Source organism: Loxodonta africana, chromosome 4 (assembly GCF_030014295.1).
Source record: "Loxodonta africana isolate mLoxAfr1 chromosome 4, mLoxAfr1.hap2, whole genome shotgun sequence".
NCBI lineage: Eukaryota > Metazoa > Chordata > Mammalia > Proboscidea > Elephantidae > Loxodonta > Loxodonta africana.
In genome coordinates this window covers 80,826,964-80,854,895 of record NC_087345.1, presented here as the reverse complement: position 1 = coordinate 80,854,895, position 27,932 = coordinate 80,826,964, and the positions used below count along the sequence as shown (strand labels likewise).

At 44.3% G+C, this 27,932-nt stretch overlaps 2 protein-coding genes across 2 annotated transcripts; one reads left to right on the top strand and one right to left on the bottom strand.

Moving 5' to 3' along the window:
• Window positions 1-4,492: 4,492 nt before the first annotated feature.
• SPRYD4 (SPRY domain containing 4) lies at window positions 4,493-6,576 on the top strand. Its single transcript, XM_003405132.4, has 2 exons — window positions 4,493-4,605; window positions 4,978-6,576. Exons 1-2 carry the CDS (start codon window positions 4,521-4,523, stop codon window positions 5,514-5,516), a joined length of 624 nt encoding a protein of 207 aa, XP_003405180.1. The 5' UTR covers window positions 4,493-4,520; the 3' UTR covers window positions 5,517-6,576.
• On the bottom strand, window positions 5,692-18,227 carry GLS2 (glutaminase 2). Its single transcript, XM_023557630.2, has 18 exons — window positions 18,046-18,227; window positions 14,995-15,094; window positions 14,425-14,546; window positions 13,706-13,835; window positions 13,093-13,172; window positions 12,846-13,009; window positions 12,558-12,616; window positions 11,067-11,099; window positions 10,721-10,779; window positions 10,180-10,246; window positions 9,983-10,033; window positions 9,605-9,781; window positions 8,830-8,961; window positions 8,628-8,720; window positions 8,407-8,468; window positions 7,810-7,886; window positions 7,327-7,390; window positions 5,692-7,219 (listed from the first exon to the last, which is right to left on the bottom strand). Exons 1-18 carry the CDS (start codon window positions 18,225-18,227, stop codon window positions 7,063-7,065), a joined length of 1,809 nt encoding a protein of 602 aa, XP_023413398.2. The 3' UTR covers window positions 5,692-7,062.
• Window positions 18,228-27,932: the final 9,705 nt, after the last annotated feature.

The following is a 27,932-nucleotide window of genomic DNA, read 5'->3' as shown; positions in this document are numbered from 1 at the left end:
GCTCTCTCAGCTCCCGTGGCCTTGGTCTCTCTTCTCTTCTTTGTTCTCTTGAGAAATGGCCTTCAGCCTATAAGATGGCAGCTAGAAAAGATGCGTGACATTTTTAATCTACAACTTTCTTTCTTGCTCCCTATCTCAGCCAGAGTGGACTTGGTAGAACAGTTCACCACTAGCCGAGAGATTCTTTGTGAGTTTTTTCAGTCTATTACAAATATACTGATTAGAGTCCAGATGTCTGACATGTATATCTTTAGTTTGATAGTTTCTTGTAATTGTTTTGTGATGTATAAGACCATCTGTGGACTGCGCGATCAAAACATTAGGTAACCCTGACCTTCCCCCTATAAAACTCTCCCACTAGCTCTTTAGAATTAGACAGAATTTGGGAGAAATTTAGCCCCCTCTGTCTCTTGAGTACCAGTATTCAATAAAGCCCACTCACTGCTTACCTCCTCGTGGGTCATGCGGCTCGAACCCGCAATTTGCAGTAACACTGGCTGGGGAGGAAAACGGGGTATTCAGAATACTATTTTTCAGACAGAGTTAAGAAAGGGCTTGGCCTCACAGATAATTAGAAGTTAGGATGCAAAGTTAGGGAAGAAGGAGATAAGGGCTTGTCTTCTCTCATCCGCAGGTCTTAGTACACAGAGTTCCCTCAAATGCCTAACCACTTCTGCTTTTAAGCCATAGGTATGACTTCTGGGAAGTCTCTCCTCAATACTTCCCCATATGCGAAATCAGAGGCTTCTCCTTTGCTTCCTGAGCATCCTGTAATCACTCCATTCACGGCACTTAGTGCCTCCTATTGCAACTGCCAATATTCTCGTCCATCTCACTGGCTAGACCATAAGCCCTTGAAAGCAGGAAGTGTTTTGTGAGAAAGAATAAGGTTGGGAGCAGGCATATCACGTAAAGCCTTATGGCCATGTAAAAGAATTTGGCCTTCATCCTGGAAGAAATGCAGGCGCATTAAAGAGTTTAAGCAAGGGAGTGTCATAATCAGATTTTTTATTTAGAAATATCACTCTGACTGTAGTGTGGACATTGGATTAGAAACAGACAGACCAAAGTTGGGAGACCAGTTTAGAAGCTACTCTGTTGGCACATTACAAGAAAAACCCAAACAGGGCCACGTCCACAGGAATGGTAGCTAGAACTCTGTTAGCGGTAAAGTTTTTTTGATTCATTTTTTAAGCTCTTAAGGGCTGTTAAAATCAAACAACTCCCCAGAGGCCTGGACAAGACTCCAAGGCTTCTGAGTGTCTTATCATTAAATTGTTATCCTTAGGTGCCATCTAGTCAGTTCTGACTCATAGCAACCCTACAGGACAGAGTAGAACTGCCCCATAGGGTTTCCAAGGAGTGGCTGGTGGATTTGAACTGCTGACCTTTTGGTTAGCATTCAAGCTCTTAATCACTGTACCACCAGAGCTCCTATCATTTAATATACCTCTGCAAACCAACCCCATTAATCCTTCAAGAATGCCTCTTCTCCCTGAGGGATCAAATTACGGGGCTGAGGGCTGGGGACCGTGGTCTTGGTGGACATCCAGCTCAAGTGGCATAATACAGTTTATAAAGAAAATGTTCTACATCCTACTTTGCTGAGTAGCTTCTGGGGTCTTAAAGCTTGTGAGCGGCCATCTAAAGTACCCCACTGGTCCCACCCCATCTGGAGCAAGGGAGAATGAAGAAAACCAAAGACACAAGGTGTCATGGATTGAATTGTGTCCCCCCAAATGCTAACTTGGCTAGGTCATGATTCCCTGTATTATGAGACTCTCTACCATTTTGTCATCTGATGTGATTTTCCTATGTTTTGTAAATCCTATCTCTATGATGTTAATGAGATGAGATAAGTGGTAGTTATGTAGACTCAATCTATAAGATTAATCTATAATTTAAGCCAATCTCTTTTGAGATATAAAAAAAGAAGTGGGCAGAGGGACAGAGAAACCTCGTACCACCAAGAAAGCAGAACCAGGAGCAGAGCATGTCCTTTCAATCTGGAGTTTCTGTGTGGACAATCTCCTAGACCAAGCAAAGACTGATGACAAGGACCTTCCCCTAGAGCCGGCACAGAGAGAAAGGCTTCCCCTGGAGCTGGCACCCTGAATTTAGTCTTTTAGCCTACTAGACTGTGAGAGAATAAATTTCCCTTTGTTAAAGCATCCACTTGTGTTATTCCTGTTAGAGCAGCTCTAGATAACTAAGATACAAGGGAAAGATTAATGGACTTCAAAGGACTAGTGGACAGCTACCACAGCCTCCACCAGACTGAGTCTAGTACAACTAGAATGGTGCCCAGCTATCAACACTGACTGCTCTGACAGGGATCACCATAGAGGGTCCCAGACATAGCTGGAGAAAAATGTAAAAACAAAATTCTTACTAGTCTGACAGAGGCTGGAGAAACCCCGAGAGTATGTCCCCTAGACACCTTTTTAACTCAGTACTGAAGTCACTCTTGAGGGTCACCCTTCAGCCAAAGATTAGACAGACCCATAAAAAATAATAATATACACATAGCTAAACCATGTATATGAGACTAAAGGGGCTCACCAGCCCAGGGGCAAGGATGAGAAGGCAGGAGCTGACAGGAAAGCAAATAAAAAAAAAAAAAGAATGTTCCTTCTTTTTCTCAAGGACCTTACATTACCGATAGTAGGTGTTTAGCTTAAAATTAATTTCTCTAAAGACCTGTATCTCTTAAATTTTGTATATTGCATGTGACTTGTTCTTCTGTACAAAAAAACCTGTATAACCTTCAAAAAACCAGTTAAATATTCTTTTTTTTTTTAAGGGTTTTCTTTTTAATAATATTTTATTGTGTTTTCGGTGAAGGTTTACACAGCAGTTCAGGTTTCCATTCAACAATTTCTACACAAATGGTTCAGTGACACTGGTTACATTCTTCACAATGAGTAAACATTCTCATTTCTGTTCTGGTTGTTCCATTTCCATTAATCTAGTTTCCTTGCCCCCTTACATTCTCATCTGTTTTAACGCAATTGTTAACCATTTGTCATGGATTGAATTGTGTCTGCCAAAAAATGTGTCAACTTGGTGAGGTCATGTGTGGTTGTCCTCCATTTTGTGATTTTCCTATGTATTATAAATTAGAATCTCTGCCTATAGTTAAAAAGGATCAGGGCAGGATGTAATACCCTCGTTCAGGCCACATTCCTGATCCAGTGTAAAAGGATCTTCCCTGGGGTGTGGCCTGCACCATCTTTTATGTCTCAAGAGATAAAAGTAAAGGGAAGCAAGCATAGAGTTGGGGAGCTCATACCACCAAGAAAGCAGCACCTGGAGTGAGGTGTGTCCTTTGGACCTGGGGTCCCTGCACCTGAGAAGCTCCTCAACCATGGGAAGATTGAGGACAAGGACCTTCTTCCAGAACAGACAGAGAGGAAGGCTTCCCCTGGCGCTGATGTCTTGAATTTGGACTTGTAACCTAGACTGTGAGAAAATAAACTTCTCTGTTAAAGCCATCCACTTGTGATACTTCTTTTACGGCAGCACTAAATGACTAAGACACGGCTTTTTTAACACGAGATTGTAAATGACATACAAGCAGAAAACCGCTTTTAGGTAGCACAGCAGTTTCTCTAGAACTGCCTACTTGCAAATGTCTTTCTCACTTTTAATAGTTGATTTTTTGTCAAAGTATTACCGTTTTTCAAAGGGCGTAAAACAGTTTTTTTGCGGGGGGGGAGCGTGGGGATGGAAATGCGCATGTGGGATGTTGATATTGGGCTTACCAGCAGAATCTTAAGGAGACGGACTGGAAGATTTAGAAAGCAGGGATATAGGCCACCACAAATATTAAAACGTTTGATGTAGGGGCCCTCCATAATAATCTACTCCATGCCTGTCCCACTCCGACCCAAAATGTTGGTATTTTTGGTTGATCTGGGAAAACCAAGTATTGAGTTAAACCCTTCAATCCCAGCCCGGAAAATACAAAATCAACATTTACAGTATCTATACACTGATTTTAAACCGCCGCTTAACCCGTGGTTTCTCAAGCTGTATTCTAGATAACGCTCATTTAATCTTTACTATAAGGGCTGGATATTATTTCTGTTTTACAAGTTAAAAAACTCAGAGAAGGTAAGTGATTCGTCTGAAGTCACACAGCTGAGCCGGGTTCTAATTCAATTATTTCATTCTACAATTTATACTTTTAATCGTAGTGCTACACCATCTCTCTAAAGGCCTTATTTAGTTCAAATGCTAGCATAATTAACAGCATTGACCGGGCATTGTTTCGTTCTGCCGTACACAGGATCGCTATGAGTAGGGACCCAGCCCACCGCACCCAACAACAACAATAACCACCGCCGAGTAAAACCGCCTGGCCAGAGATCAGTAAAATGGAGGCTCCTTTCTGGGCGGGGGCTACCTTACGTCATCACACTGCGCGGTCCCCTCCCGCTGACCACGTGCGTGGGGAGGGTCGGGCTGATGGCGGGCTGTCCATCTGGGGGGCGTGCCCTGTTCATCCGTAGAGCAAGATGGCGCTGCCCTTTGCACGTTCGTTGAGCCTGTGCCGCTGGGGAGCCAAACGTTTGGGAATTGCTGCCGCGGAAGCCCGGAGAGGTAGGGTTATCTGTTTTTACCCTCTTTTGCCTTTAGAACGGAAAAGTTTCCGACTGTTGTTCCCAGAGCCTACTCGGAGAAGCAATTTAAGTCGTCCCAGCCCACTGTCCTCCTTATCTGCGTTGGTTTCGATATTCCAAACCTGGGACACCATCTAATTCCATTAAATCGTGGAGCTTCCCCAATGTGAGCTTTTCAGCACGTGAGGCTGGCCATAGTAAAGCGACCCCTCACTCTGTTGCCCGCCTGACATTCTTACTCTTGTCTGTTTACACGTTATCTCACGACTGCCTGCTTCAATCACATCGTTGTATACCCCGGTCCTAGAGTTCTGGTCCCCGTCATCATCTAGTCTCTTTGCTCTGCCCGCAGGCATCAGTTTCAAACTGGAAGAAAAAACCGCCCACAGCAGCCTGGCACTCTTCAAAGGTGACACAGGTGTCAAATATGGCATGGTGGGATTGGAGCCCACCAAGGTGGCCCTGAATGTGGAGCGCTTCCGGGAGTGGGCAGTGGTGCTGGCAGACACAGCGGTCACCAGCGGCAGGCACTACTGGGAAGTGACAGTTAAACGCTCCCAGCAATTCCGAATAGGAGTGGCAGATGTGGATATATCCCGGGATAGCTGCATCGGTGTTGATGATCGTTCTTGGGTATTCACCTATGCCCAGCGCAAATGGCACACCATGTTGGTCAAGGAGAAAACCCCAATAGAGGGCATCGGGCAGCCAGAGAAGGTGGGGCTGCTGCTGGATTATGAGGCCCAGAAGCTGAGCCTTGTGGATGTGAGCCGGGTCGCTGTGGTCCACACGCTACAGACAGATTTCCGGGGTCCAGTAGTACCTGCATTTGCCCTTTGGGATGGAGAGTTGCTGACGCACTCAGGGCTTGAAGTGCCTGAGGGTCTCTAGTATGCCCATCACTGGAGCCCCTAATCATGTTCTTGGCTAGTCTGCTGAAAGTGTCTGAAGCCTTTTGACTTTGCCCCAAGCAGCCTGTAGCTCCCAATTCAGTGTTGGGTCCTCTGTGCAATATCTTAGCCATCTTCCTCTCCACTACCCAATGAAAACTAGGCATACAGCCACAACCACCCCCCGACCCCAAACTATGCCAGTTTCCTAGGTTACCATGGGTGTGCTTTCCCTGACTTGCTTCCTTCAGCCCATCTGCTTCACTGTGCCTAGACCTTCTGATTGTATTCAGTTCTGGGAGTGTCTTTGAGCTTTGAATTTATTCATAACTGATACCTCTCCCTCCCTTTCCTACATGTAACTTGTTTGTTCTTGGAGCTCTACCAAATCTCTTCAGAGTAAACCCTTTCTGCCTCTGGCTGGAGGAGTGGTAATTCGGTTATTAGCCTCTTTCTCTACAGCACATGAAGAATCTGGGCTCTGGCTCCCTCAGTAAGTGCTTTATTGACTCAGTATGTTGGAGTGAGCCGTCTCCCATACCTCAATACCACAGACCCTTAGCCCCACACAACTGCAGCTATCCCCTGAGTCCATCCGCCTTAATCTGCACACCTCTGACACTCAGCCAATCCATTACAATCATTGTGCCAGTTACAATCATGACCAAAGAGTAAGAGACACTTCAGAGATATCTAGGGGGTTAGTGTTAGCGTTGATTCTTGAGAAGTCCTATATTCATTTCTGCCACAGTTGGAACTTCCAGAGAGAGGCCTGAGGTTTTGCACAATCCATTTTTTGTGCCTGCTCAGATCCAAGCCCCCCTCCCTCTTGGCAGCAGATTGCACTTAACCTAAAGCAGTATTTGGGGTCAGGGAAAACCAAGTGAGTTGAACGAGTATGTATGTGAAATATGTACTGTTTGGGCCTCTCTGACCCTGTGGTTCCATCTTTTCTACCTTCTATAATGGTGATGCAGCTGAATACTCCTAGGGGAGAAAGACAAGGGCTGGGTTTAACAAAAATAATGATTTGTGTAATTAAAGTTTATATGAGCACAAAATACTTTCTCTGTCTATAAAATTACTGTTAGCAGTAGCAGCATGTCCTGGCTAATGGGGGGCAGATCTCTCCAGGTGAATAGGCCCTCCTCTCCCTTCTTCTGGGACATATACATGTATGTGGTAGCAGGAACCCCTCCACCAGAGTGTCTCTCAGTTATAGTTTCTTCAGGAAGAAGAAGAGGGGACCTGGGTGAAAACTTGGCATGGTTTTGAGTGGGCTAAGCCATTAGACTATACTTCAAAGAAGCCCACAGTCTCTGTGAGTAGCTCTCTGCAAGTGTCCACTGAGATCCTTCTCTGCACTTTGTCTGCCAAGGGAATGGGGTGTTTGGACTCTCACAGAAAGCACTGGCCTAAGTCACCAAATGACTTTCTTGGTCCTCACTGAAGCAGTGTAGCTCTCCATAACATTTTCGGTGGTTATGGGTTAAGTGTGTGGCCAGGTCGTGCCTTTTCTTGAGCAGGGTCTGTGTCCATGCCCTGGTTCACACCATGCTCTCTAAGTTCTCTTTGGACAGGGCCTCAGCCACTGCCTCAGCCTGAGTATCAGATGGTATATAGGAGTCTTGGTAATCTTGAAGCAGCTTGACCACCTCCAGGTGGTTGAATTGCACAGCATCATCCAGGGGAATATTGCCCCACCTGAGAGGAACAAAGACCATCATGAGACAGAAGACATTAAGAGTGCAGTGGTGGCTGGAGGGCAGTGGTGGGCATGCTGCCGTGCTCCCCAGCTTAAGCCTACTCACCTGTCCTTAACAAAAGGATTCACTTTGCAGGCCTCAGTCAGGAACTTAACAACTTCTGTGTGTCCTGGAAATAGAGACGGAAGGAGAATGAGAGGGCACAGGTCCTGAACCCTTTGGTGTTAACATTGGTGCAGACCCTTGGCAGCTGGGATCTGTACCAAGAGGGGAGAGAAATGGGAGTTCTCTCGGTAGAAAAGAAAGGCTAAGCCAGCTAAGGGTATAGGGGATATGTAGGGCCTTACAGGGAGCTCTGGTGGCGCAGTGGTTAAGAGCTCAGCTGCAAACTGAAAGGTTTGAACCCACAACTACTCCATGGGAGAAAGATGTGGCAGCCTGCTTCTGTAAAGATTACAGCCTTGGAAACCCTATGGGGCAGTTCTATTCTATACTATAGGGTCACTATGAGTCAAAATCAACTGGACAGCAATGGGTTAAAGTCTTACAATATAATCTATTTTTCTGCTTATTTAACCCTTCAGATACCTTCAGCTGCAGCAATATGCAGGGCTGTGCGGGAGTCGTAGTCTTTCTGTTCCATGTCCATGGCTGACAAGGCAAACCTGAAGGGAGGAGAAAGCAGCTGGTGTGACCCAAATCAGCCTGGAGTCACTAGTGTCTTTTCTGAAGGGTCAGTCTGGGCGGGTTCCAGAAAAAGTAAAACAGCTCATGCCAAGATCTGTAGTTCTGCACAATCCTTGTTCTGTATCAAGTTGAGACCGTTACTCCCCTATCAGAAAGATGGGAGTGTGATAATTCCAGAAACATCACTGTCTACCCATGATAGGGGTCCAGTATGTATCTGTTGATGTTGGTAGTCCGTTTCAGGCAAGGTCCCTACCTCCTAGGACTCAGTTCTTATCACCCAGATTAATAATGACAGTGGCTGCTATTAAGTTCTTACCACACAGCAGACACTTTACTTTTTAAAAATCTCATCTAAATGCTGTCAAAGTCCATTCTGTCCTGTCTGACTTCAAAGCTGACACACTTAACTATTTTGCTTTGTTTTGGTATTTGCCCCCTAATGAAATCTTTGACCAGGAATGTTTTATTGTGTATGTTTGATCACAGTGGAAGTACCTTCGAAGAGCTGAGACATCTCCACTATAGGCAGCAAATAACAGGTTCACCACAGTCTTGTTCTGGAAGACAGATCATACTTACCTGAGATTAATTGTGACTTTAAACCCAGCTCTGCTCTGTGACCTTCCTCCCTGGATGCTTAGCCAAGGGTATTGCTGAATTGTCATGGAATGTTCTATTCTGAAATTTTCTTACAAGCCACCTGGGGTTTTCCTTACCCGAACTTCTCTCCCTTCACGCCGTGGGTCTAACTTCCGAGTGCAGTGTCTCAGGTTGTCATAGTTGTGGAAATTGAAAACAGACACCAACTTCTAGAATTGTAAGCCAAAGATAATGTTTACTTCTTGCACTTTGTAGGTGCTCAAGATTGCTTTATTCATTCAAAAATATTAAACACCTACGATATGCAAAGCAACTGACCTGGCAGAAGCTGATGCCTCTGTGGCTGTTCCCCAGCTTGTCCAGTGGTGGTGACAGGCACATCATTCCCATGACATTGGGTACCACCAGCAGGATGGCTCCTGACACAGCTGACTTAGCTGGCAGGCCCACCTGGGGGACAGAGTGGAGCCTAAGGATGAGCTGGGGGTGCCCAAAATCTGGGTTAATAAACAAGTTAGGGTTCCCAAATAATTACATGGATGAGACTACCAACCACCTCGACCTTTTGGCTGATCATCAGCTGCTTCTCTTACTCTTAAACCTGTCCCTAAACCCCTTAAATTCATCGACTCAAGAAATACCTATTGAGTATTCCGGGCTGGAAGCAGTACTAGAACTAGGACCAAGGCCCTCATTTAACTTATATTCTGGTAGTGGGAGATAGACAATAACCAGGTAAACAAGTAAATAGACAGAAATAATTATAGCTTATGATAGACACCGAGAAGAAAAGAAGTAGGGTGCTATGATGCAGAATCGGGGTGGAAGGGGCCTCACTTTAAATGGGGTGATCAGAAAAGCCTCTCTGAGGAAGTGACATCTAAGCTGCGACCTGAAGGAGGGCAGCAGAAGAGTGGTTCCCAAGCTGAAACACCATGTGTTTATGTGTTTGACAAACTCCCCTAAGGATGCTCAGTCTAATTGCCTGACTAGAAGTTGGTGAGAGAGAGGCGAGAAAAAGCTTCAGAGACAGTGTCCTCTCTCCTGGGCATTGGGCTCATGGGAAACAGGTGGCAGGACCAGAAACACTCACATGGAAGGCAAACTGGCCAGAGAAATCATACATGCCGCAGGAATGCATGAGGCTGAGGGTGTTGCGCACTGCTTCAGCGCTCAACACACTCTCCCCTGTGATGGGGCAGATCCCGCCGTTGGCAAGGGTGGCTGCCATGACACTGCCAGATTCACAGGTGACCTCCACAGAACACAGCTGTGGAGACAAGGGAGAGGTGAGGGTGCGGCGTGACCTGAACACCATGTTCTTGGGTGTAGAGCAGTGTTCTTTGCATGTAATCTTTTAACAAGTTCCCCCTGGTGTTTCTGAAGAATACCAGAGCCACTGGAGAGGTTGGAGCAAGGAGGGCAGTCTGTCCTGTTCCCTCAGCCCAGCTGAATGGCAATGTCTGCTTACCTGGAAGTAGAGATCAAGGGCAGCCATCATGTCCACCCCCTTAGGAAAGCACTGCAAGGAGAAAGAGAGAGCATTTCCCTTCAGGCCATTAGCAGCCCCTTTCACACTGCCAGGATCTCAGCCAGAGTCCCCTCCTTTTGCCCTTCCATCAGCCACAAAATTCACAGAGACTTTCTCTGCCAGCTTCTCTCAGTTACCTTCTTTTCCTTGAGATAATAGCCGATGGCATGATTCCGATCCCCTGTTTCCTTCTCTGACTGGAATCTGAAGCAAGCACCTGATTTAGTACTTGAAATTTGAGGGGTGGGTATGGGGAGAAGGGGAAAAAACATCTTCCATGAGAGAGACAGGACTATATCATAGGTGTCAAACTAATCATCACTTTTATAAAAGGAAACTTATGAATCTGAGCAAACACGGCATGGCTTTATTATAAAGTATAAAAAACAAAAAACAAAAAAATCCAAAACTGTCTAGGAAAACTGGTGAGGTTTTTGGCTTGAAGAGTCTTGGCAAGGAAGGGCTTAGGCACAAACCATCACACTGCCTCTCTCATTGCCTACTAAATAGAAATGGAACAAATTATTTCACAAAGTAAACAGTAATGAAACAGCTCAGAGGAACCTGGGAGGCCGAAGTTCCCCTGGGATTTCTTATAAGATTCTCTCTTTCTCTCACCCCCTTCTCCCCACCCTCCAAAAGACCACACACACAATGCATTCAAGTCAATGCTCTTACGTAGCATTGCTGAAACCCAGGTATTCATATCCAGCCATTTTGTTCAGATACTGCAATACCTGGAAAAGAAGAGGCATGGGAAGTCCCACATGACTGAGGACCCTACTACACACATACCAGGCTGACTGCCTTTCTGAACTCCTCAGTCCTTATCCCAGCCTTGTCTGAGAGGGCAGCGGCTTGAGGAGGCTTCCCTCTCTGAGGCCAGCAGATTCCTACACCCTAGAATAGGCTTCTAGTATGGACTGCTATATAGTGGGGTTAGCGTCAGGCACTGAGGCAGGTGGAGAGGACAGCATACCAGGGAGAAAAGCAGCCCAGGGCTGAGGATAGCAAGGGAACTTACGAAATCAAACTTCTCTGCTTTATTACAGTCCATCTGCAGAGAGAGAGAAAGACGTCAGTATTCTAGCCTGAGAGGATGGCCAGAGGGGAGGGTCAGAAGGACCTAGTGCAGTTGGACTGGTTAGACTGGTTTGCTACTGGGAATATGTTACATTTTACAATGACTTTTTTTTTTTTTTTTTTGCTGCAGATACCTTTGTGTATCCCATATGTATCTGGTCACCTTATAGTCCAAACCACTTAGATTTATTATGAAGTAATAAGTGTGCAGAGAGGAGCCTCCCAGGCTCCTCTGAGCCCATTCATTAACATCTGTTTACTTTGTGAAATAATTTGTTCCATTTCTATTTATTAGGCAATGAGAGAAGCAGTGTGATGGTTTGTGCCTAGGCCCTTCCTTGCCAAGACTCTCAAAGCCAAAAACCATCTATGAGCCTCATCTTCACTTTCATTCTCAGTCCAACCCTCATCCCTGACCCCCTTTCATTTTCCTGACCTCCAATCCCATCCCCATGTCTCACCCTTATCCTTGAGCCTCACCATGCCTGACTTCCATCCCCATTCCTTACACTCCATTGCTAGAGCCTTACTCTAGCCCATTCTTGACTCCCACACTCATCTCCAAGACTAGAGTAGGTAACAGGAATGGGATGAAGGTGCCTATTGCATATATTATAATATTCAATTATACTGATAATTGAAAAAAGCTAAAGAGTCAAGTCCAATAGGGCCAGCTTAGATGGGTAAGGGGATAAGGCAGGTCCCAGATACAGGAATGAAGATAGAACCATCAGAGAGCAAGGAGGAAGTCTCAACCTGATCTCCTCCCCCAGCCTCATTTCTTCTTGCATTTGTCAGCTACAGAGTCAACACCACAGGGACTCCACATAACAGGACACCTGGGCCTCTGGGGGGAGGGTTCCTGACGCCACCTTCCCTGGGAGGGGCTGTGATTGGCTCCAGAGTGTTGCTGCCCACACAGCTCCCAGGTTGTTGCTCAAGCCCTGGGAGACCTACAGCTGATGGGCCAGCCTGACACCCTTGCTCAAGGCCAACTCACAGTTCCAAGTGACGTGAATAGCTGCCCCTGCCTGGCTATTCACCCTTCCTTCCGTGTGTCCCTCACCTAGAAGTGGCCAATCAGCGCCTAACAGTGCTGTCCTCCCCCTATCTCTGGCATTTGTCCCTTAGTCCTAGGCAGGGGTCAGGACCTGCTTCTCTAAGGCCAGGAAGCCCTGGGCTCCAGACTCATGGGTGGGGGCAGGGAAGTGGGTGTGTGTCTGGGTGTTGGGGGTAGTGGTGGAGGGGATGTTGTTCCTTTTACTAACATTCTCACCATAACGTGGGTCCCTGCTATGCTCTCACATGGTTCTGGGACCCTCAAAGGATTCAGGGCTCACAACAGCCTTCCTGGAGAGCTAGGCAGATATGAGATACAGGAACAAGGGAGCTTAGAAAACAGAGCCTTCCAGAAGGCTAGGGTAGCACTGACCTTGATCAGGGAGCTCACGACAATGGCACCAGCATTGACCATGGGATTATGGGGGATTCCTGTGGAAATACAAACCACCCAGTGACTTATCAGCACTGAGCAAAGTCTCCTTTCCAACCTGCCCACTCTGCAGGTTAGACAAGAAAGATTTCTTTGCTGGTGAGGAAAGCATGACTGGGCTAATCAGGAAGGCCAGAAAAACCCAAAAAAGCAGGTTAGGATGGGGGGCAAGGGTGGGGATGAGAAGGGGGCAGCCACAAGTTTGGTCTGAGCCCTGTTGGTGCTCACCTTCCTCATTGAGGGAGAGCTTGTTGTAGCGCAGGCCACTGGGCTCCTTGCCCACGAATTTGTGCACGTAGTCAGTGCCTAGGGTGCTTATGGAGATGGCGTAGGTGAGGGGCTTCACACAGGACTGCAGGCAGAAGGGGATCTTGGTATGGCCCACAGAGTGCCTGGAGGCAGACATGTGCACAGAAGGGGTCAGCCTTTGTTCTGCTCCTGTACCTGCCTCCCCTCCTTTCTCCCCGGATCTTACCGCTGACCGTCCACAGTGCACAGGGATGTGCCCCACAGGTCTGGGTTTGACTTGGCCAGCTGAGGGATGTAAGCTGCCACCTGGGCATGAGTGGGAGAGAGTAGAGACAGAATGGAGATACGAATGTGGAGAGGGAGAACAAAGCTGAGGTTCAGGGTCAGGAGAGTCTTTCAGAAAAAAAGTTAAAATTCTGGCTCCTGTAGGGCAGAGGGGCACCCTCCAGCCTGTAGGTCACAGATACATCTAAGCCTTAAGTGGTAGAGGGCCTTATCCTTTTGTGGCCCCAATCCTGTAGGGATGGCAATAAAGCCCATGGAAGGTAAAAGAGGAGAGTTTTGGGGTCAGCTTCCCTCTTTTGGCTCTTAGGCTTAATTACCTAATAGGCGTCTCTTAAGCCTCTACTGACTCCCTATGCCAGTTGTCCCCATAAAAGCCTCAGAGTCCCCCACTTGCTCTAGGAATGACATGTACGGGGCCCAGAAACACAAAAAGCCCTTGTCCCTACTTTCAGGGGTTCTGCTTCTCCTCTGTCATCCTTTGGAATTCCAGCCCCAGTGAGAAGCAAGGCAAGCCTGGCCAGCCCTCGCCCCTCCCTTAGTCCCCTGGCCCTCACTTTGCCTCCAGTGAGCTCTTTGGTATCCTCAAAGATGCGATCCACATGGTCTGTGAACTCCTCAAAATCAGGAATAACAAACTTCTTTCGGAATGCCTGGGTCAGGAGCACAATGTTGCTGCTCACACACCTGGATCCCAGACACCACTGTGTTAGGGGGGGCTGGAAGATGCAGCCGTGACTCACTCTGGAGCCAGGGAAGTTGGGAATCAAGAAGGTTGTGAGAGGTCATCAGGTTTGGGATCAATAGCTCTGTGACCTTGAGCAAGTCACTTTATCTCTCTTAGTTTCCTCATCTCTGTAATGTGGGATTGTAATGACATGAAAAGATAACCCAAGATAGAGCATTAAGAGAAAAACATACCAGAATAATACTTATAGTATGTCACCTTTATATTTTACAAATCCTGTATCACATATGTATGTTTACATATATTCATGTTTGTAAAGACATAGGACATTATCTAGAACATACCCACTAATCTGTTTTTTACTTCTGGGGAAGGGGACTGGGATTAGGGAGGGAGAGAAAAGAGGACATGCGTTTCTACACTGTTCGACCTTTAATAACGAATTTATGCACATTCCTATGTTACTGATGTAGTAAGTAATAAAATGAGGGGTTAAACTATATGACCCTCAGGATCTCTCCCTGCCCTTATATTCTGTGATTCCACAGAACAGTGTTGAGAGTGTTGCCCCATTTCTGGGGCCCTCACTTTCGGAAGAGGTCGCGGTCCAAGAGGCCACCACTGCCGGACTCTCGAACCATGCGGCGCATCTGGCTCACGCAGTCCCGGAGCCGGGGATCTGACGTCTGCAGACCAGTGGCCTTCAATGCCTTTAGGGGAAGGAAGAGGCCTGGTAAGGTCAGCTACAAGGACAGTAATCATTTCCTAATCATCTTGCCCAGTGAATGAATGCCCAATTTGCTCAACTCCAACTACTACAGGAGTGGAACAAATGGGTTTAGAGACTAAGTAAAAGAGGGAATGGAACAGCCTTGAAAGCTAACAAGGATTTCCTGCCCTTTCTCATAATGGCAGCTGGCTTCTGAACCCCTTGGGCCAAAGTTCCAAATCAAGAAGATGGGTTGAGTCAGAAGGATCAATATTCCCACCCTGGGACAGAGATGGGACTGTCTCATCAGCCTAGGCATCTGCTATCGTCTGTTTTTCTCCATCCTCATGTAGCGACCGATTAGATGTCCTTCATGTGTCCTACCCTCCTTATCCCACTTTCTAGAAATCCCTAGGGACCAGGGTTCTGAGTGGTAAAGGGCAACTTACAGTAGTGAACTTATGGATAGGGATTCGTTCCTGTCCCTCGGCAATAGTATAGAAGAGCAGATCAGCCAGGCGGGACAGCATGCCACTCTCTGACGAATCACTATTTGGGGGGAGAGATAGGAGAGGAAGGCAAAAGGGGTAGGAGGGATAATTTTTATATGTATCCTTTTATATATTTTGAATTTTAAACCTATATGAATATATTACCTATTGAAGCAATACGAAAAATTAAAAAGAATCTCTAGAGCCTTGCCATAGACTAGGCATGTGTGTGTATCGGGCCAGGAGGAACACCAGGAGAGGGAAGAGTCTTCTGGTTTCTGGGTAAATCCAATGGTCACAATGAGGCTTATTGCCTGTAGGGAAGAGTGGAGCCATGTGTGACAGGAGGGGAGGGAAAAATCTATCTAATTCTGAAGGATAACTGGAAAAGGAACATACATAGGAACGCTTCGAGGACAGGTCTTTGTGCCTGGAAACTGAAGCAAGAGAGGAAATAATGCTACACCACTGAATATATCATAAGCCTTAAAAAATCACATAACCTTTGACCCACATATGGATTGATTTATAATATAATGTTAAAGGGAAAAAGCAAGGTACAGAACAATGTGTATAGTCTGATAAAAGCTGTTGCCATCGAGTCGATTCCGACTCATAGTGACCCTATAGGATGGAGTAGAACTGCCCCACAGGGTTTCCAAGGAGTGGCTGATGGATTTGAACTGCCGAGCTTTGGTTTGGCAGCTGTAGCTCTTAACAACTATGCCACCAGGGCTCTGTATAGTAGGATACCACTTGTATATATAAAAAAAGGGACAATAATATCAATATGTATTTGCTGATAGACGCATGAAGTATCTCTAGAAGGTTATATAAAACATCAATGACATCAGATGTCTCTGGGGAGAAAAATTTCCTAGGAATTTATCCTAAGAAATAATTAAATAAGTACACAAAAGAGTGTGTAGTAATCAAAGTTTACACTAGTTAATTAAGTAACTTATGCCGTGTCGTACAATGGACTCTTTTAAAATGGTAAAATGACAACCATCTAAAAATGACAGTGTCATTTTATACATATACATATATTCACATATTGCTGTTCTTGTGTGCCATCAAGTGGATTCCAACTCACAGCGACCCTACAGAACAGAGTAGAACTGCCCCATAGTTTCCTAGGTGGTAATCTTTATGGGAGCAGATTGCCAGGTCTTTTCTCCCACAGAACTGCTGGTGGGTTCGAACTGCCTACCTTTTGGTTAGCAGCTGAGCACTTTAACTACCATGCCACTAGGGCTCCTTATATCCACATATATATATAGATATGTACACACATATATGTTCAATGATATTAAAACCTGCTCATAAATGGAAAAGATAGTCTACTGAAGCATGTGAATACTATGATCTCATTTTTGTTAGATTATACACACACACACACACACATCTATCACAGTATTAACTGGTTATCTCTAATATTGGGATCTTTATTTTCTTTATACTCTTCTGTATTTATCTTGGTTTTTCTTTTATGACCAGAAACCAGTAGAGTTAAAATATTAAAAATAATAATAATAATAACCTGAATAACAGGGCATTCTCTCTTTGCTACCCTCATTTGCTCCCAAACACAGGAACCCCTTCCCCTCTGTGTCACACTTCCAGAGCCCATTCCGCTCCAGTGCTCTCAGCCCCACCCAGGGAGCACTAGTCTAAGGTAGCTACCAAGAGGTTCCTGGAGCCCAGGCTGGCATAGGCAGGAGATGGAGCAAGTTTCCCTAAAAACACCACTACCACTTGACTCCACTGGATAAGGAGGGGTTCTGCATGGGAGGGTAACCAGAGATACCTCTAGCGCCCCATCCCACAGTAGTGGCTGAGAGACATTAAACCTTTGCTTTATCCCACCACTGTTTTTCTCTCCTATGGTCATTATTTGGGAGAAATTTGGGGTGGAGAGTAGACCAGGAGGAAAAGAGTTTAAATGTTGCGAGACTACTTAAGGAAAGACTGATGGAAAAGTACAGCATATTGTTAATAGTAAATAATACCTTATTGGTCTGTTCCTGTCAGAACAGGGACTGCAGTGGTGGTGAGGTAGTGCTTGTGACTATCCGGCTACTTTAATTATGATGTGCATGTCTTTCTGCGTGTCATCAGGTAGGTGTCAATAACGGGGAGACGGTTCATTTCCTGTTCCTACTATACAGGGGAAGGGGCTACTTGGGCACTGACTGTATTGGCGTTCTGTTGAGGACAAGATTTCCCGCTCAGCGCCGTGTGTGTCTGGGTGAAAAGACGCTCTGTCACCAAGTGGGGTGAGAGAGAATCCGCCTGTCAGGGGCAAAAAGCGCCCGAGGGAAAAGAGCCGTTTAAATTAGAGTGAGCTGCACAAATAACGGTTCTGGCTGTTTCCAGTTTGGGAAATTTGCGTCTTAGGATCTTTTCCCCCACTGCAAATATTCTCCCCATCCAACAACCAGTGGGAAAACTCTATTCTACAGATTAGGGAGCCCTGACTGCGCACACACCCAACACATACGCAAATGACACACGCACGTACCTGCGCACCAATAATACACGCGCATCACACATTACACGCCGAGGACACGCAGAAACACACACCACACAGACAGACCCAAAGTACACCTGGACTGGAGGCAAGAAGCTTTCCAAACTCTCGCATTCCCTATGAGGGAGGAGAGGTAGAGTGGGGACCAGGGAGGAGAGCGAGACTGACAATGGGCGGACACGGCCCTGCACTTAGACACGTGCACCAAGCAATATTCCGCGTCCCCTGCGTCTCCTGTTAAGTACGCACCTTGGATAGGCACCATCCCGAGGATGGGCCTGTCCAAACGCCTTCCCGGGCGGACGGCACGTTGCCGCCCGCGCGCGGCGGACCCAAAGCCCCAAATCTAAAGGAAAAGGCATTGCAGGCTAGTGAGCGAGGAGAGGTGCGCTCCTGGGGGAGGGGAACTCAAGAGCCAGCGAAAGCAGCGGGAGCTAGGGCGAGCCTGGCCCCAGCCCCAGTCTCCCAAGCCTTACAGATCCTGGTGCAGCGGCTGACGGCTGTGCGGCGTCTCCCTGCTTTGCGCTGCAGCCTTACTGAGGTGGTGCCGGACGCCCCAGCCAAGGAGGGGACTCCGGCTTAGGTGACCCCAGCTTCCGCCCCGGCAGTGACTGCCGGCCTGGCTCAGGGCATTCTGCAGAGCCCTCATGGAGCGCATTCTCCCGACGCACCGCCGGCTCTGCCTGAGAGCCTAAGGAGTCTGAGCGGTGGTTGGGGGGCAGAGGAGGCGGGGACAAGACCAAGGTAGGGGGAGCTTTGTGATGGAAAGCTGAGCCTGGGAGATGGAGAGGAGGGGCCCTGTGGTGGGTTGGGGCAGAAGGAGGGGCTGGTGCCTTTAAAGCTTCGGCCACAGCTAGGTGCACCCATTCCCCCTAGAACAGGGGGCAGAGGATGGGTGCAAGGGATAGAAGAGGACAGGCGGGGCTAGAGGATGGAGGGGGGCGATGTCTGGCTTGGGATGGACAATGCCAACGTCCAATCAATGAGGAAGCAAAAAACTTGGGGGCGGGGAAAAGGGGAGTCTACCCAATGAGAACAAGGCGGCGGGCCGCCGAGGAAAGCTTTTGGATACGTCGGGGCTCTGGTCCCCAGCCGCGGGCGGTGCTTGCAGACGCTGCGGGCGGGAAAACCGAGGCTGAGCTGCTGCGAAAGGAGGCGGGAGCTAGGAACGGTGGCATTCTCAGAGAGGAGAACGACACCTTGAGAGCGAAGAATAAGAATGAGCCCTATTCAGGAGGCCACTTATTTGCCTTCGACATCGGAAGGCCAGAACGGGCCCTCAGTAACCCACCGCGCGAGGCACGGTGAAGGCAAAACGCATGCCCAAGTCACTGACAGGCAGTAGTTGTGAGTGAGGAGTCGGGCAGGGAGGGTGGGGGGGCCAGCAGGAAGTGCCCGGACTAGAGACAGCCCCCCGCGCACTTTAGTGCGGCCATGGAGTGGTGAGAAGGCCACCAGGGTGGTTGTTAGAATGCCTGGGTTCTAGTTTTATCTCTTACCATTTATTTGGTGGCTGTGTGGCTTGGAGCCTTAACGCCGAACCCCTGTTTTCTTACCTGTAAAATGCAGACAGTAAAATAAGACAGTGCACACGAAAATGTTAAGCGCACCCACAATTTTGGATTCCATTTTAATTTCTTGCCCTGTATTCCTCACAGGCAGAAAAGAGATGATGTACAAAAAGAATTTTGAAACCGAAGCACCTAAAGAATTTTTACCATTTGCCGCTAGGAGACCATTTCGTCTCGTATCTCCACATCGTTGAACAGCATCTGTGTTTAGTAGGGATTCATTATATAAATCAGAGCTATTATTGAGTGCCTACCCTGTACCTGGAAACCCTGGTGGCGTAGTGATTAAGAACTACAGCTGCTAACCAAAGAGTCAGCAGTTCGAATCCGCCAGGCGCTCCTTGGAATCTCTATGGGGCAGTTCCACTCTGTCCTATAGGGTCGCCATGAGTCGGAATCGACTCGACGGCACTGGGTTTGGTTTTGGTTTTGTTTTACCGTGTACCTATAGGATCGCTATAAGTCGAATTCGACTCGACGGCAACAGGTTTGGATTTGGGTTTTATAGTGTACCAACCACTTGTATGGTTTCTCTCTCCCTCTTACCATAGTCCTACAAAGTGCTTATTATTACTCCTATTTCAAAGACGAGAAAACTAAGACTGAGGAATTAGGACATCTTGAAGAAGACAACTAACCAGCTAATAAGTACCAGAGGCAGGAATCAGACCCAAGTCTCTTTGGCTACAAGGCTCTCTTCCCTCATGCAGCCCATCCCAAAATTTAGCCATTGAATTAAATTATCCGAGGAAATTACCCCTAAAGAAGGCATTTTATGTAACAGCATTAGGATACAGTACTTAGAGCTGTCTCTTGAGGCAGTTTTGGCCCTATCACAAAATATCACTTTATTTCCTTTTTAGATTAAAATGAGCATTAAGGGTAACTGTGGGAAAATAAATATCAAAACCATACTCTGATGTGTTCTGTAGAAAGGCAATTCTCGTTTGTCTTGGTCGGGGTTGGAGGGTTTATTTGGCTTGAAACCAGATGGAGTGACCTTGCTTTTGTTTTTGTTTGTTTGTTTTTCCTTTCTGTAGCCATTCCTGATCTGCCCCATTTGTTCTCATATCAGTGGGACTCTCTAATTCCAGGACTGCAGCTTGCCCTGGTCTGCCTTATCCTTGGCTTTCCTCAGACTTCTATAAAGTCCTGGATTTTAATATTTAGTATAAACTCAATTCACTTTAGGTTTTCCATATGTAACAGGCTAAACTTATCCTTGTTTCATAGGAATGTTATCATTTCTCTGAAGGTCTTCGAGCTGTTTATGAGAAAGATACCAATATGTTAGGGAATTTCTAAATATTTTTTTTTTTTTACCCTGTAGGTAGACTCCCTCCCTGGTGGTGCAAAAGGTTAAGGCACTCAGCTGCTAAGTGAAAGGTACCCAGAGGTATCTTGGAAGAAAGGCCTGGTTATCTCCTTCTGAAAAGTCAGCCATTGAAAACCTTACAGGGCACAGTTCTACTCTGACACACAGGAGATTGCCATGAATCAGAGTGAACTCCACGGCAACTTTTTTTTTTTTTTTTAACCCATAAGTTATTTGCTTCCTTTATTTCTTACCCCTGTCCCTTGAACTAGCTTTAATTACAATCAACAATGACTTCCTCTCTCTTTCTCCCTGTACACATCTGCTAACAGGAACTAATTGGGCAGTAAAGAAAATCTACCTGTAAATCTGAAGTTCTTTGCATAGAGAACTAGCCCCAACTGCACTTTGACCTTTGAACTGATTCTGCCTCTACTACAAGATTGCTGCTCTTGCCTGATGATGGAGAATGAACCAGTGACTTGGGATCCCCGCAGCATAGTAAAAAGTATAGAATATCCAAGAAGGGCAAGTTGCCATCCTAGGTGGTTAAAGCTTGGCAAGATCAGGTCCTGTTTTTGTTTCTGATTTTAAAAAAGACCCACCTAGTTAAATCAGTGCTAAAGTATTGCCAATTGTGGTATGACCAGCCAGAAATGAGGTTTTTCATAAGTGAAAGAAAACTCTGCCATGTATCTCGAACAGTGAGTTTTTAGGTTAGTCTCTGGCTGTGTTAGAGGTTTGTGGTTTACTTGGGCCGGAGCGGGGCGGAGCAGGGGGAGTCGGTCTTAATGATTTTGGAGAGATAAATTACATAAGAAGAGATAAATCCCCTGTGGTACAAAATTGGAAACTTGATGTTTGTGTTTGGAGAATGCTTAGATGTTAAGATTTAGAGATTCAAGGTGTATATCAATTTTTGTATGAGAGACTGACTTGATTTGTAAACTTTCACTTAAAGCACAATAAAAATAATAATAAAAAAGATTTAGAGACTCTCATTGGTTCTCTTTAATTAATAGCTGGAATGTTGATTAGTCTAAGTGAGAAATTATTTTTTATAACCAGTTATTTTTTTTCCCCACTAATCTTTGTTCTGCTAATGTTATTATTGGTACAAATGTTACTATTCCTGCTTGAGTTTCTCCATTTGTAAATGGTAATCTTGTATTTACTGGGTAAAATGTCAGTTCATAAGCAGCCTACAGTGTGCCAGGCCCAGTGCACTTACCACTTCTATATCCTCACTTCTTATTCTTTGCTCCATAGTGGTGAAATGAAGCTGATGGTGCCATTGTGATGCTTTGGGTTCAGGGGTTTTATGGGACTCATTGGAGTTGAAAGTTTAAATAATATTAATCAAGGCCACCGAATAGATAGATATATTTAAAAATCGCTAAGACATCATTAGTAAGCATATGCATAGTAAGAATCTAAATAGAGTTTAGTAAAAGAACAAGCAGGGGCAATGCTGTCAGCCCTAGCCTTCAACAATGTATTATCTAATAAAATAACAAAAGCACAAACAGAAAAAGTCAAAATAAGTAAACAAAACCTCATAAAAATTAAAAACTTTTATTCATCAGAAGACTTTACCATAAAAGCGAAAAGACAAGCTACTGACTGGGAGACTGTCTTCAGAAACCATATATTCAACAAGAATCTAATGACCAAAATGTATGTAAAACTTCAACAATTTAACAACAAAAAGACAAACCAATCATAACATGGGCAAAGGACTTGAATAGACATTTCACCAAAGAGGACATTTGAAATAGCCACCAAACACATGAGAAGATGCTCAGCTTCATTAGCCGTCGGAGAGATGCAAATCAAAACCACAATGAGATGCCATTTCACTTCCACTAGGATAAAAAGTGAAAAAATATAGCTAAGTAAAAAACAAACAAACAAACATAAAAATGTTGGCAGGGATGTAGGGAAATTGGAACCCTTATCCACTGGTGATAGGAATGCAATATGGTACAGCTGTTGCAGAAAACAGTGTGGTGTTTCCTTGAAAAACTAAAAATAGAACTGCCCTATGACCAGAAATTTCACTTCTAGCTGTATATCCAAAAGACTTGAAAGCAGAGGCCCAAAAGAGACGGGCATGCCAATGTTCATTGCAGCACTATTTACAAAAGCTAAAAGGTGGAAACAACATAAATGCCCATCAACAGATAAACGGGTAGATAAAATGTGGTACATACATGCAAACAGAACAAAAACCAAATTCGTTGCGTTGAGTCGATTCCGACTCATAGCAACACTATAGGGCAGAATAGAACTGCCCCATAGAGTTTCCAAGGAGTACCTGGTGGATTCAAACTGCCTAACTTTTGGGTACCAGCTGTAGCTCTTAACCACTACACAGCCACCAGGGTTTCCACGTTCATGCAGTGGAATACTATTCAACCAGTGGGAGAAATGAAGTCTTTATACACGCTATGGTATGGATGGAGCTTGTGAAGACATTACACTGAGTGAAATAAGCCAGTCACAAAAGGACAAATATTATATGACCTCACTTCTGTTTTTTATATAAAAAGATAAACGTAGAGAGAACAAAGTTTATTAGTGGTTATAAGGGTATGGGGTGGAGGGAGAGGGTTTGGAAAAGGGAGGTTAACGGTGACGGATAAAATCACATTTGATTAAGGGTAGTGTTGCACAGCTGATTATTGTAATTGCTGTCAATAACTCGTACACCTGTAAAAAATTGAATCGGCCAAAGTTCTGTGATGGATATATTTACAACAATGACAAAAAAAAAAACAAGTAGCTGCTGAGGCTGCTTATGTACAATCAAACACCTCATGGGATTTAGTTCTTGGTTTGGAGGTTTAGGGTTGTGGTTTTATGGGACATCCCAGTTAATTGGCCTAATAATGTGTTTAGTGCGCCTCTTCTACCTCCTAGTTCGTTGTATAGTGCTTGGGGTCTTATAAGCCTGCAAGCGGCCATCCAAGGCACAACAATCGGTCCCTACCTGGAGCAACAGAGGAAGAAGGAGAGTCAGGAACAGGAGGAGGGTATGGAATGTGTGGCTGATTGCCTCCCGGAACAACTGCCTCCTGTGCCATGAGACCAGAACTGGATGGTGCCCAGTTACCATTACTGAACTTTTGATCAAGATTTCATAGCAGAATCCTCATCAAAAGGGGGAAAAATGCAGAATAGAATTTCAAATTCTCATGGTCTCTTGACTTTCTGGAGCCATGGAGGGTGGATGAACCCCTGAAACTATTGCCCTGAGGTAGTCTTTAAACCTTAAACCAAGATTATCCCCTGAAGTCATCTTAAAACCAAACAATAGTTTAGCTTAAGTAGTAAAAAATATTTGCCTTGAGCATTATGCTCTTTTAAGAACGGTCTACATGGGATCAGATTGACAACAGCAACACGAAAGATTTGATAGGAAAACCTTAGGGGAGTTTATGTCAATGAGGAAGAAAAACTCAAAAAAGGAGGGTGAGAATGGTGGTACAACTCCAAGAATGTAATCAATGTCACTAAATTGTACATGTGGAAACTGTTGAATTGGTGTATGTTTTGCTGTGTATATTCTCAACAACAATAACAAAATAAAATTTAGGAGGAAAGAAAAAAATTCATATGACAGCCAAAACAGAATTAGCAAGAATGTTGACACACTGTGAAAAATGTAATCAATGTCAGTGAATAATTTGCGTAGAAATTGTTAAATGGGAACCTAATTTGCTGTGTAAATTCTCACCAAAAACACAATAAAATATTACTTAAAAATGCATAAAAATAAATAGAATTTAGATTCTAACTTGATGCTAGACCTTCATGGAGTAAATGAAATGTCATTTAAGTTCAAATATGTCTATGATCTGTTCCAATTTGTTCTCCTAATTAATTCATCTTTGGTTTAGCGATTACCAAACCAAATTATACATTTAAAAAAAACCCAAATCCCTTGCCATCTAGTTCATTCTGACTCATAGCAACCCTAAAGGACAGAATAGAACTGCTCCACAGGGTTTCCAAGGCCGTAATCTTTACGGAAGCATCTTTCCCCCAAGCAGCAGCTGGTAGATTTGAACCTACGACCTTCCGGTTAGCAGCCAAGTGCTTAACTATTGTGCCACCAGGGTTCTTCCCAAACTATATAGGACTAAAAAAATATATAAACATAAGCATGTAAAAAAATCACAATATATCACACTGGTCATATTTATGATGCCTAATACTTTCTCTACTTTTCCAAATAATGTCTCCTGTAATCTGGTTTTCCTGATGGCCATTAAAAAAAAAACAAAAAACAGATTATACAGCAAAACCTCTCGGAGCTGGAACTTGAGGGGACTATGTTCTTTTTCCAGGCCTCAAAAGTTTTTTTCCCTTTGACAGTGTGCAGCTTACCACTTTTCTATTGCTATTAGTGGAAAATATTTGAGTTTTCCTTCTCTCACAGATTTCTGCCTTACACAGGTTTTACTATACAGTAAGTCCAAATCATACTATGCTAAAGGAAAGTACATTTTGCCAGAGTCCTTAAAAAGAATTTTTTTTAAATCTTTGTAAGCTAAAGTGAATTTAAACGATAATTTGAAAGCCTTTGCTGATGTACTAGAAGATAAAACCTCTGAGTTGTGGCTGATAATGTTTTGATATATATGTGTGTGTATATATATATATTTGTGTGTATGTGTTTTAGGTGAAACTTTTCAGCTCAAGTTAATTTCTCATACAAAAATTTATACATATATTGTTACGTGACACTAGTTGCAATCCCTATAATGCAACAGCACACTCCCCCTTCCCACTTTGGCTTTCCTGTGTCCATCCAACCAGCTCTGGTCCCTTCCTGCTCCTGGACAGGAGTCGCCCATTTGGTTTTGCGTAACTGCTTGAACTAAGAAGTACACTCTTCACAAGTATTTTTTTATGTTTTATAAAAAAAAAATTTTTTTTTTTTTTAGTACAGTCTAATCTTTGTCTGAAGAGTGGACTTCAGGAATGGTTTTAGTTCTAGGTTAATAGAGTGTCTGGGGGCCATGGCATTGGGGGTTCCTCCACTTGCAGTCAGACCATTAAGTCAGATCTTTTTATATGAATTTGAGTTCGCTCCACGCTTTTCTCCCACTCTGTCAGGGACTGTCTATTGTGTTTCCTATCAGGGTGGTCGTTGGTGGTAACTGGGCACCGTCTAGTTTTTGTGGTCTCAGGCTGGTGGAGTCTCTGGTTCATATGGTTCTTTAATATCTTGGGGTAATATTTTTATTGTGTCTTTGGTTTTCTTCATTCTCCTTTGCTGCAGGTAGGTTGGGACCAATTGATGCATCTTAGATGGCTGCTTCCAAGCTTTTAAGACCCTATATGCCACTCACCAAAGTGGGATGCTGAACATTTTCTTAATAAACTTTGTAATGCCAACTGACCTTGATGTCCCCCGAAACTCTGGTCCCCAGGCCCCAGCCCCCGCTACTCTGTTCCTCAAAGTGTTTGGATGTGTTCAGGAAACTTCTTAGCTTTTCATTTAGTCCAGTTGTGCTGACTTCCCCTGTATTGTGTGTTATTCTTCCCTTCACCATAGTTGATCCATGTCTACTATCTAGTTTGTTAATTCCCGACCCCATCCCTCCCCATTCTCATAACCATCAAAGAATGCTTTTTTCTGTGTTTAAACCTTTTCCTGAGTTCTTATAATAGTGGTCTCATACAATATTTGTCCTTTTGTGACTAATTTCACCCATCATAATGCCCTCCAGATTCATCCACATTGTGAGATGTTTCATGGATTCATCATTGTTCTTTATCGTTGCGTAGTATTCCATTTTCTGTATGTACCATAACTTGTTTATCCATTTGTCTGTTGATGGGCACCTAGGTTATTTCCATCTTTTTACAATTGTGAATAATGCTGCAATGAACATGGATGTGCATACGTCTATTTATGTGACGGTTCTTATTTGTCTAGGATATATTCCTAGGAGTGGGATTGCTGGATTGTATGGTAGTTCTATTTCTAGCTTTTTAAGGAAGTGCCAAATCATTTTCCAGAGCGGTTGTACCATTTTACATTCCCACCAGCAGTGTATAAATGTTCCAATCTCTCCACAACCTTTCCAACATTTATTATTTTGTGTTTTTTGGATTGGTGCCAGGCTTGTTGTGGTGAGATGGTGTCTCAAGGTAGTTTTGATTTGCATTTCTCTAACAGGCAATGATCGTGAGCGTTTCCTCATGTTCCTGTTAGCTACCTGAATGTCTTCTTTGGTGAAGTGTCTGTTCTCATCCTTCGCACAGTTTTTAATTGGATTATTTGTCTTTTTGTTGTTAAAGTGTTGCAGTATCTTGTAGATTTTAGAAGTTTGACCCTTATTGGATATGTCATAGCTAAAATTTTTTTCCCAGTCTATAGGTTCTCTTTTCACTCTTTTGGTGAATGATATTTGTTTTTCTTAACCTAAAGAATATTGAAGATGTTAGAATCTTGTATTACCATATATTAAAAAAAAATTCTCTTAAAGGCTAAATAAAACTAATTTTTAGTCCCACTTACCTAATTGAAACACCCCATCAGCCATAATTTCTCAAGATTTTATGTAATTTGAAATATTTTTACATCATGTCCTTTGTTAAAAGCTGTTGTTAGAGTACTCTGATCTTTGAGAAATTCTTAGACAAAACAATTTTAGATCATTAGGTAATTCATACTGGAAACCCTGGTGGCGTAGTGGTTAAGAGCTACAGCTGCTAACCAAGAGGTCAGCAGTTCGAATCCAGCAGGCAGTCCTTGGAAACCCTATGAGGCAGTTCTATGCTGTCCTATAGGGTCACTATGAGTCAGAATAGACTCGATAGCAATGGGTTTGGTTTTTTGGTTTTACTTAGATAACAGATTTTTAGGGCTAAATACAATTACTCACTTGTTTACATTTCTTTTTCCAATCCAGTTCATTTAATTAGATGGAAAATCACAGTAAAAAGTATAAGGATAACAAATAGATTTGTGATCTATGAGAATTATTACTAACGTAATTGTTTTGTGAAAATTATTAAACACAGAAATTGGGAAAAAGTAATACATACTACATGTACATTTTCTGTGAGAGCTACTAAGAATGCTGCTACTTGATCTTAAGTTTCTCTGAAGTGCCCTGTCGTGGGTTGAATTCTGTCCCCCCAAAACATGTGTCAGCTTGGCTATGCCATGATTCCCAGTATTGTGTGATTGTCCACCATTTTGTCATCTGTTGTGATTTTCCTATGTCTTGTAAATCCTACCTCTATGTTAATGAGGCAGGACTCAATCTACAAGATTTAGTTGTGGTTTCAATCAATCTCTTTTGAGATATAAAAAAAAGGAGAGAGCAGAGAGACAGGAGGACCTCATACCAACAATGAAACAGTGCCAGGAACAGAACGAGTCCTTTGGACCTGGGGTTCCTACTTGAAGAAACTCCTAGACCAGGGAAGATTGATGACAAAGACCTTCCTCCAG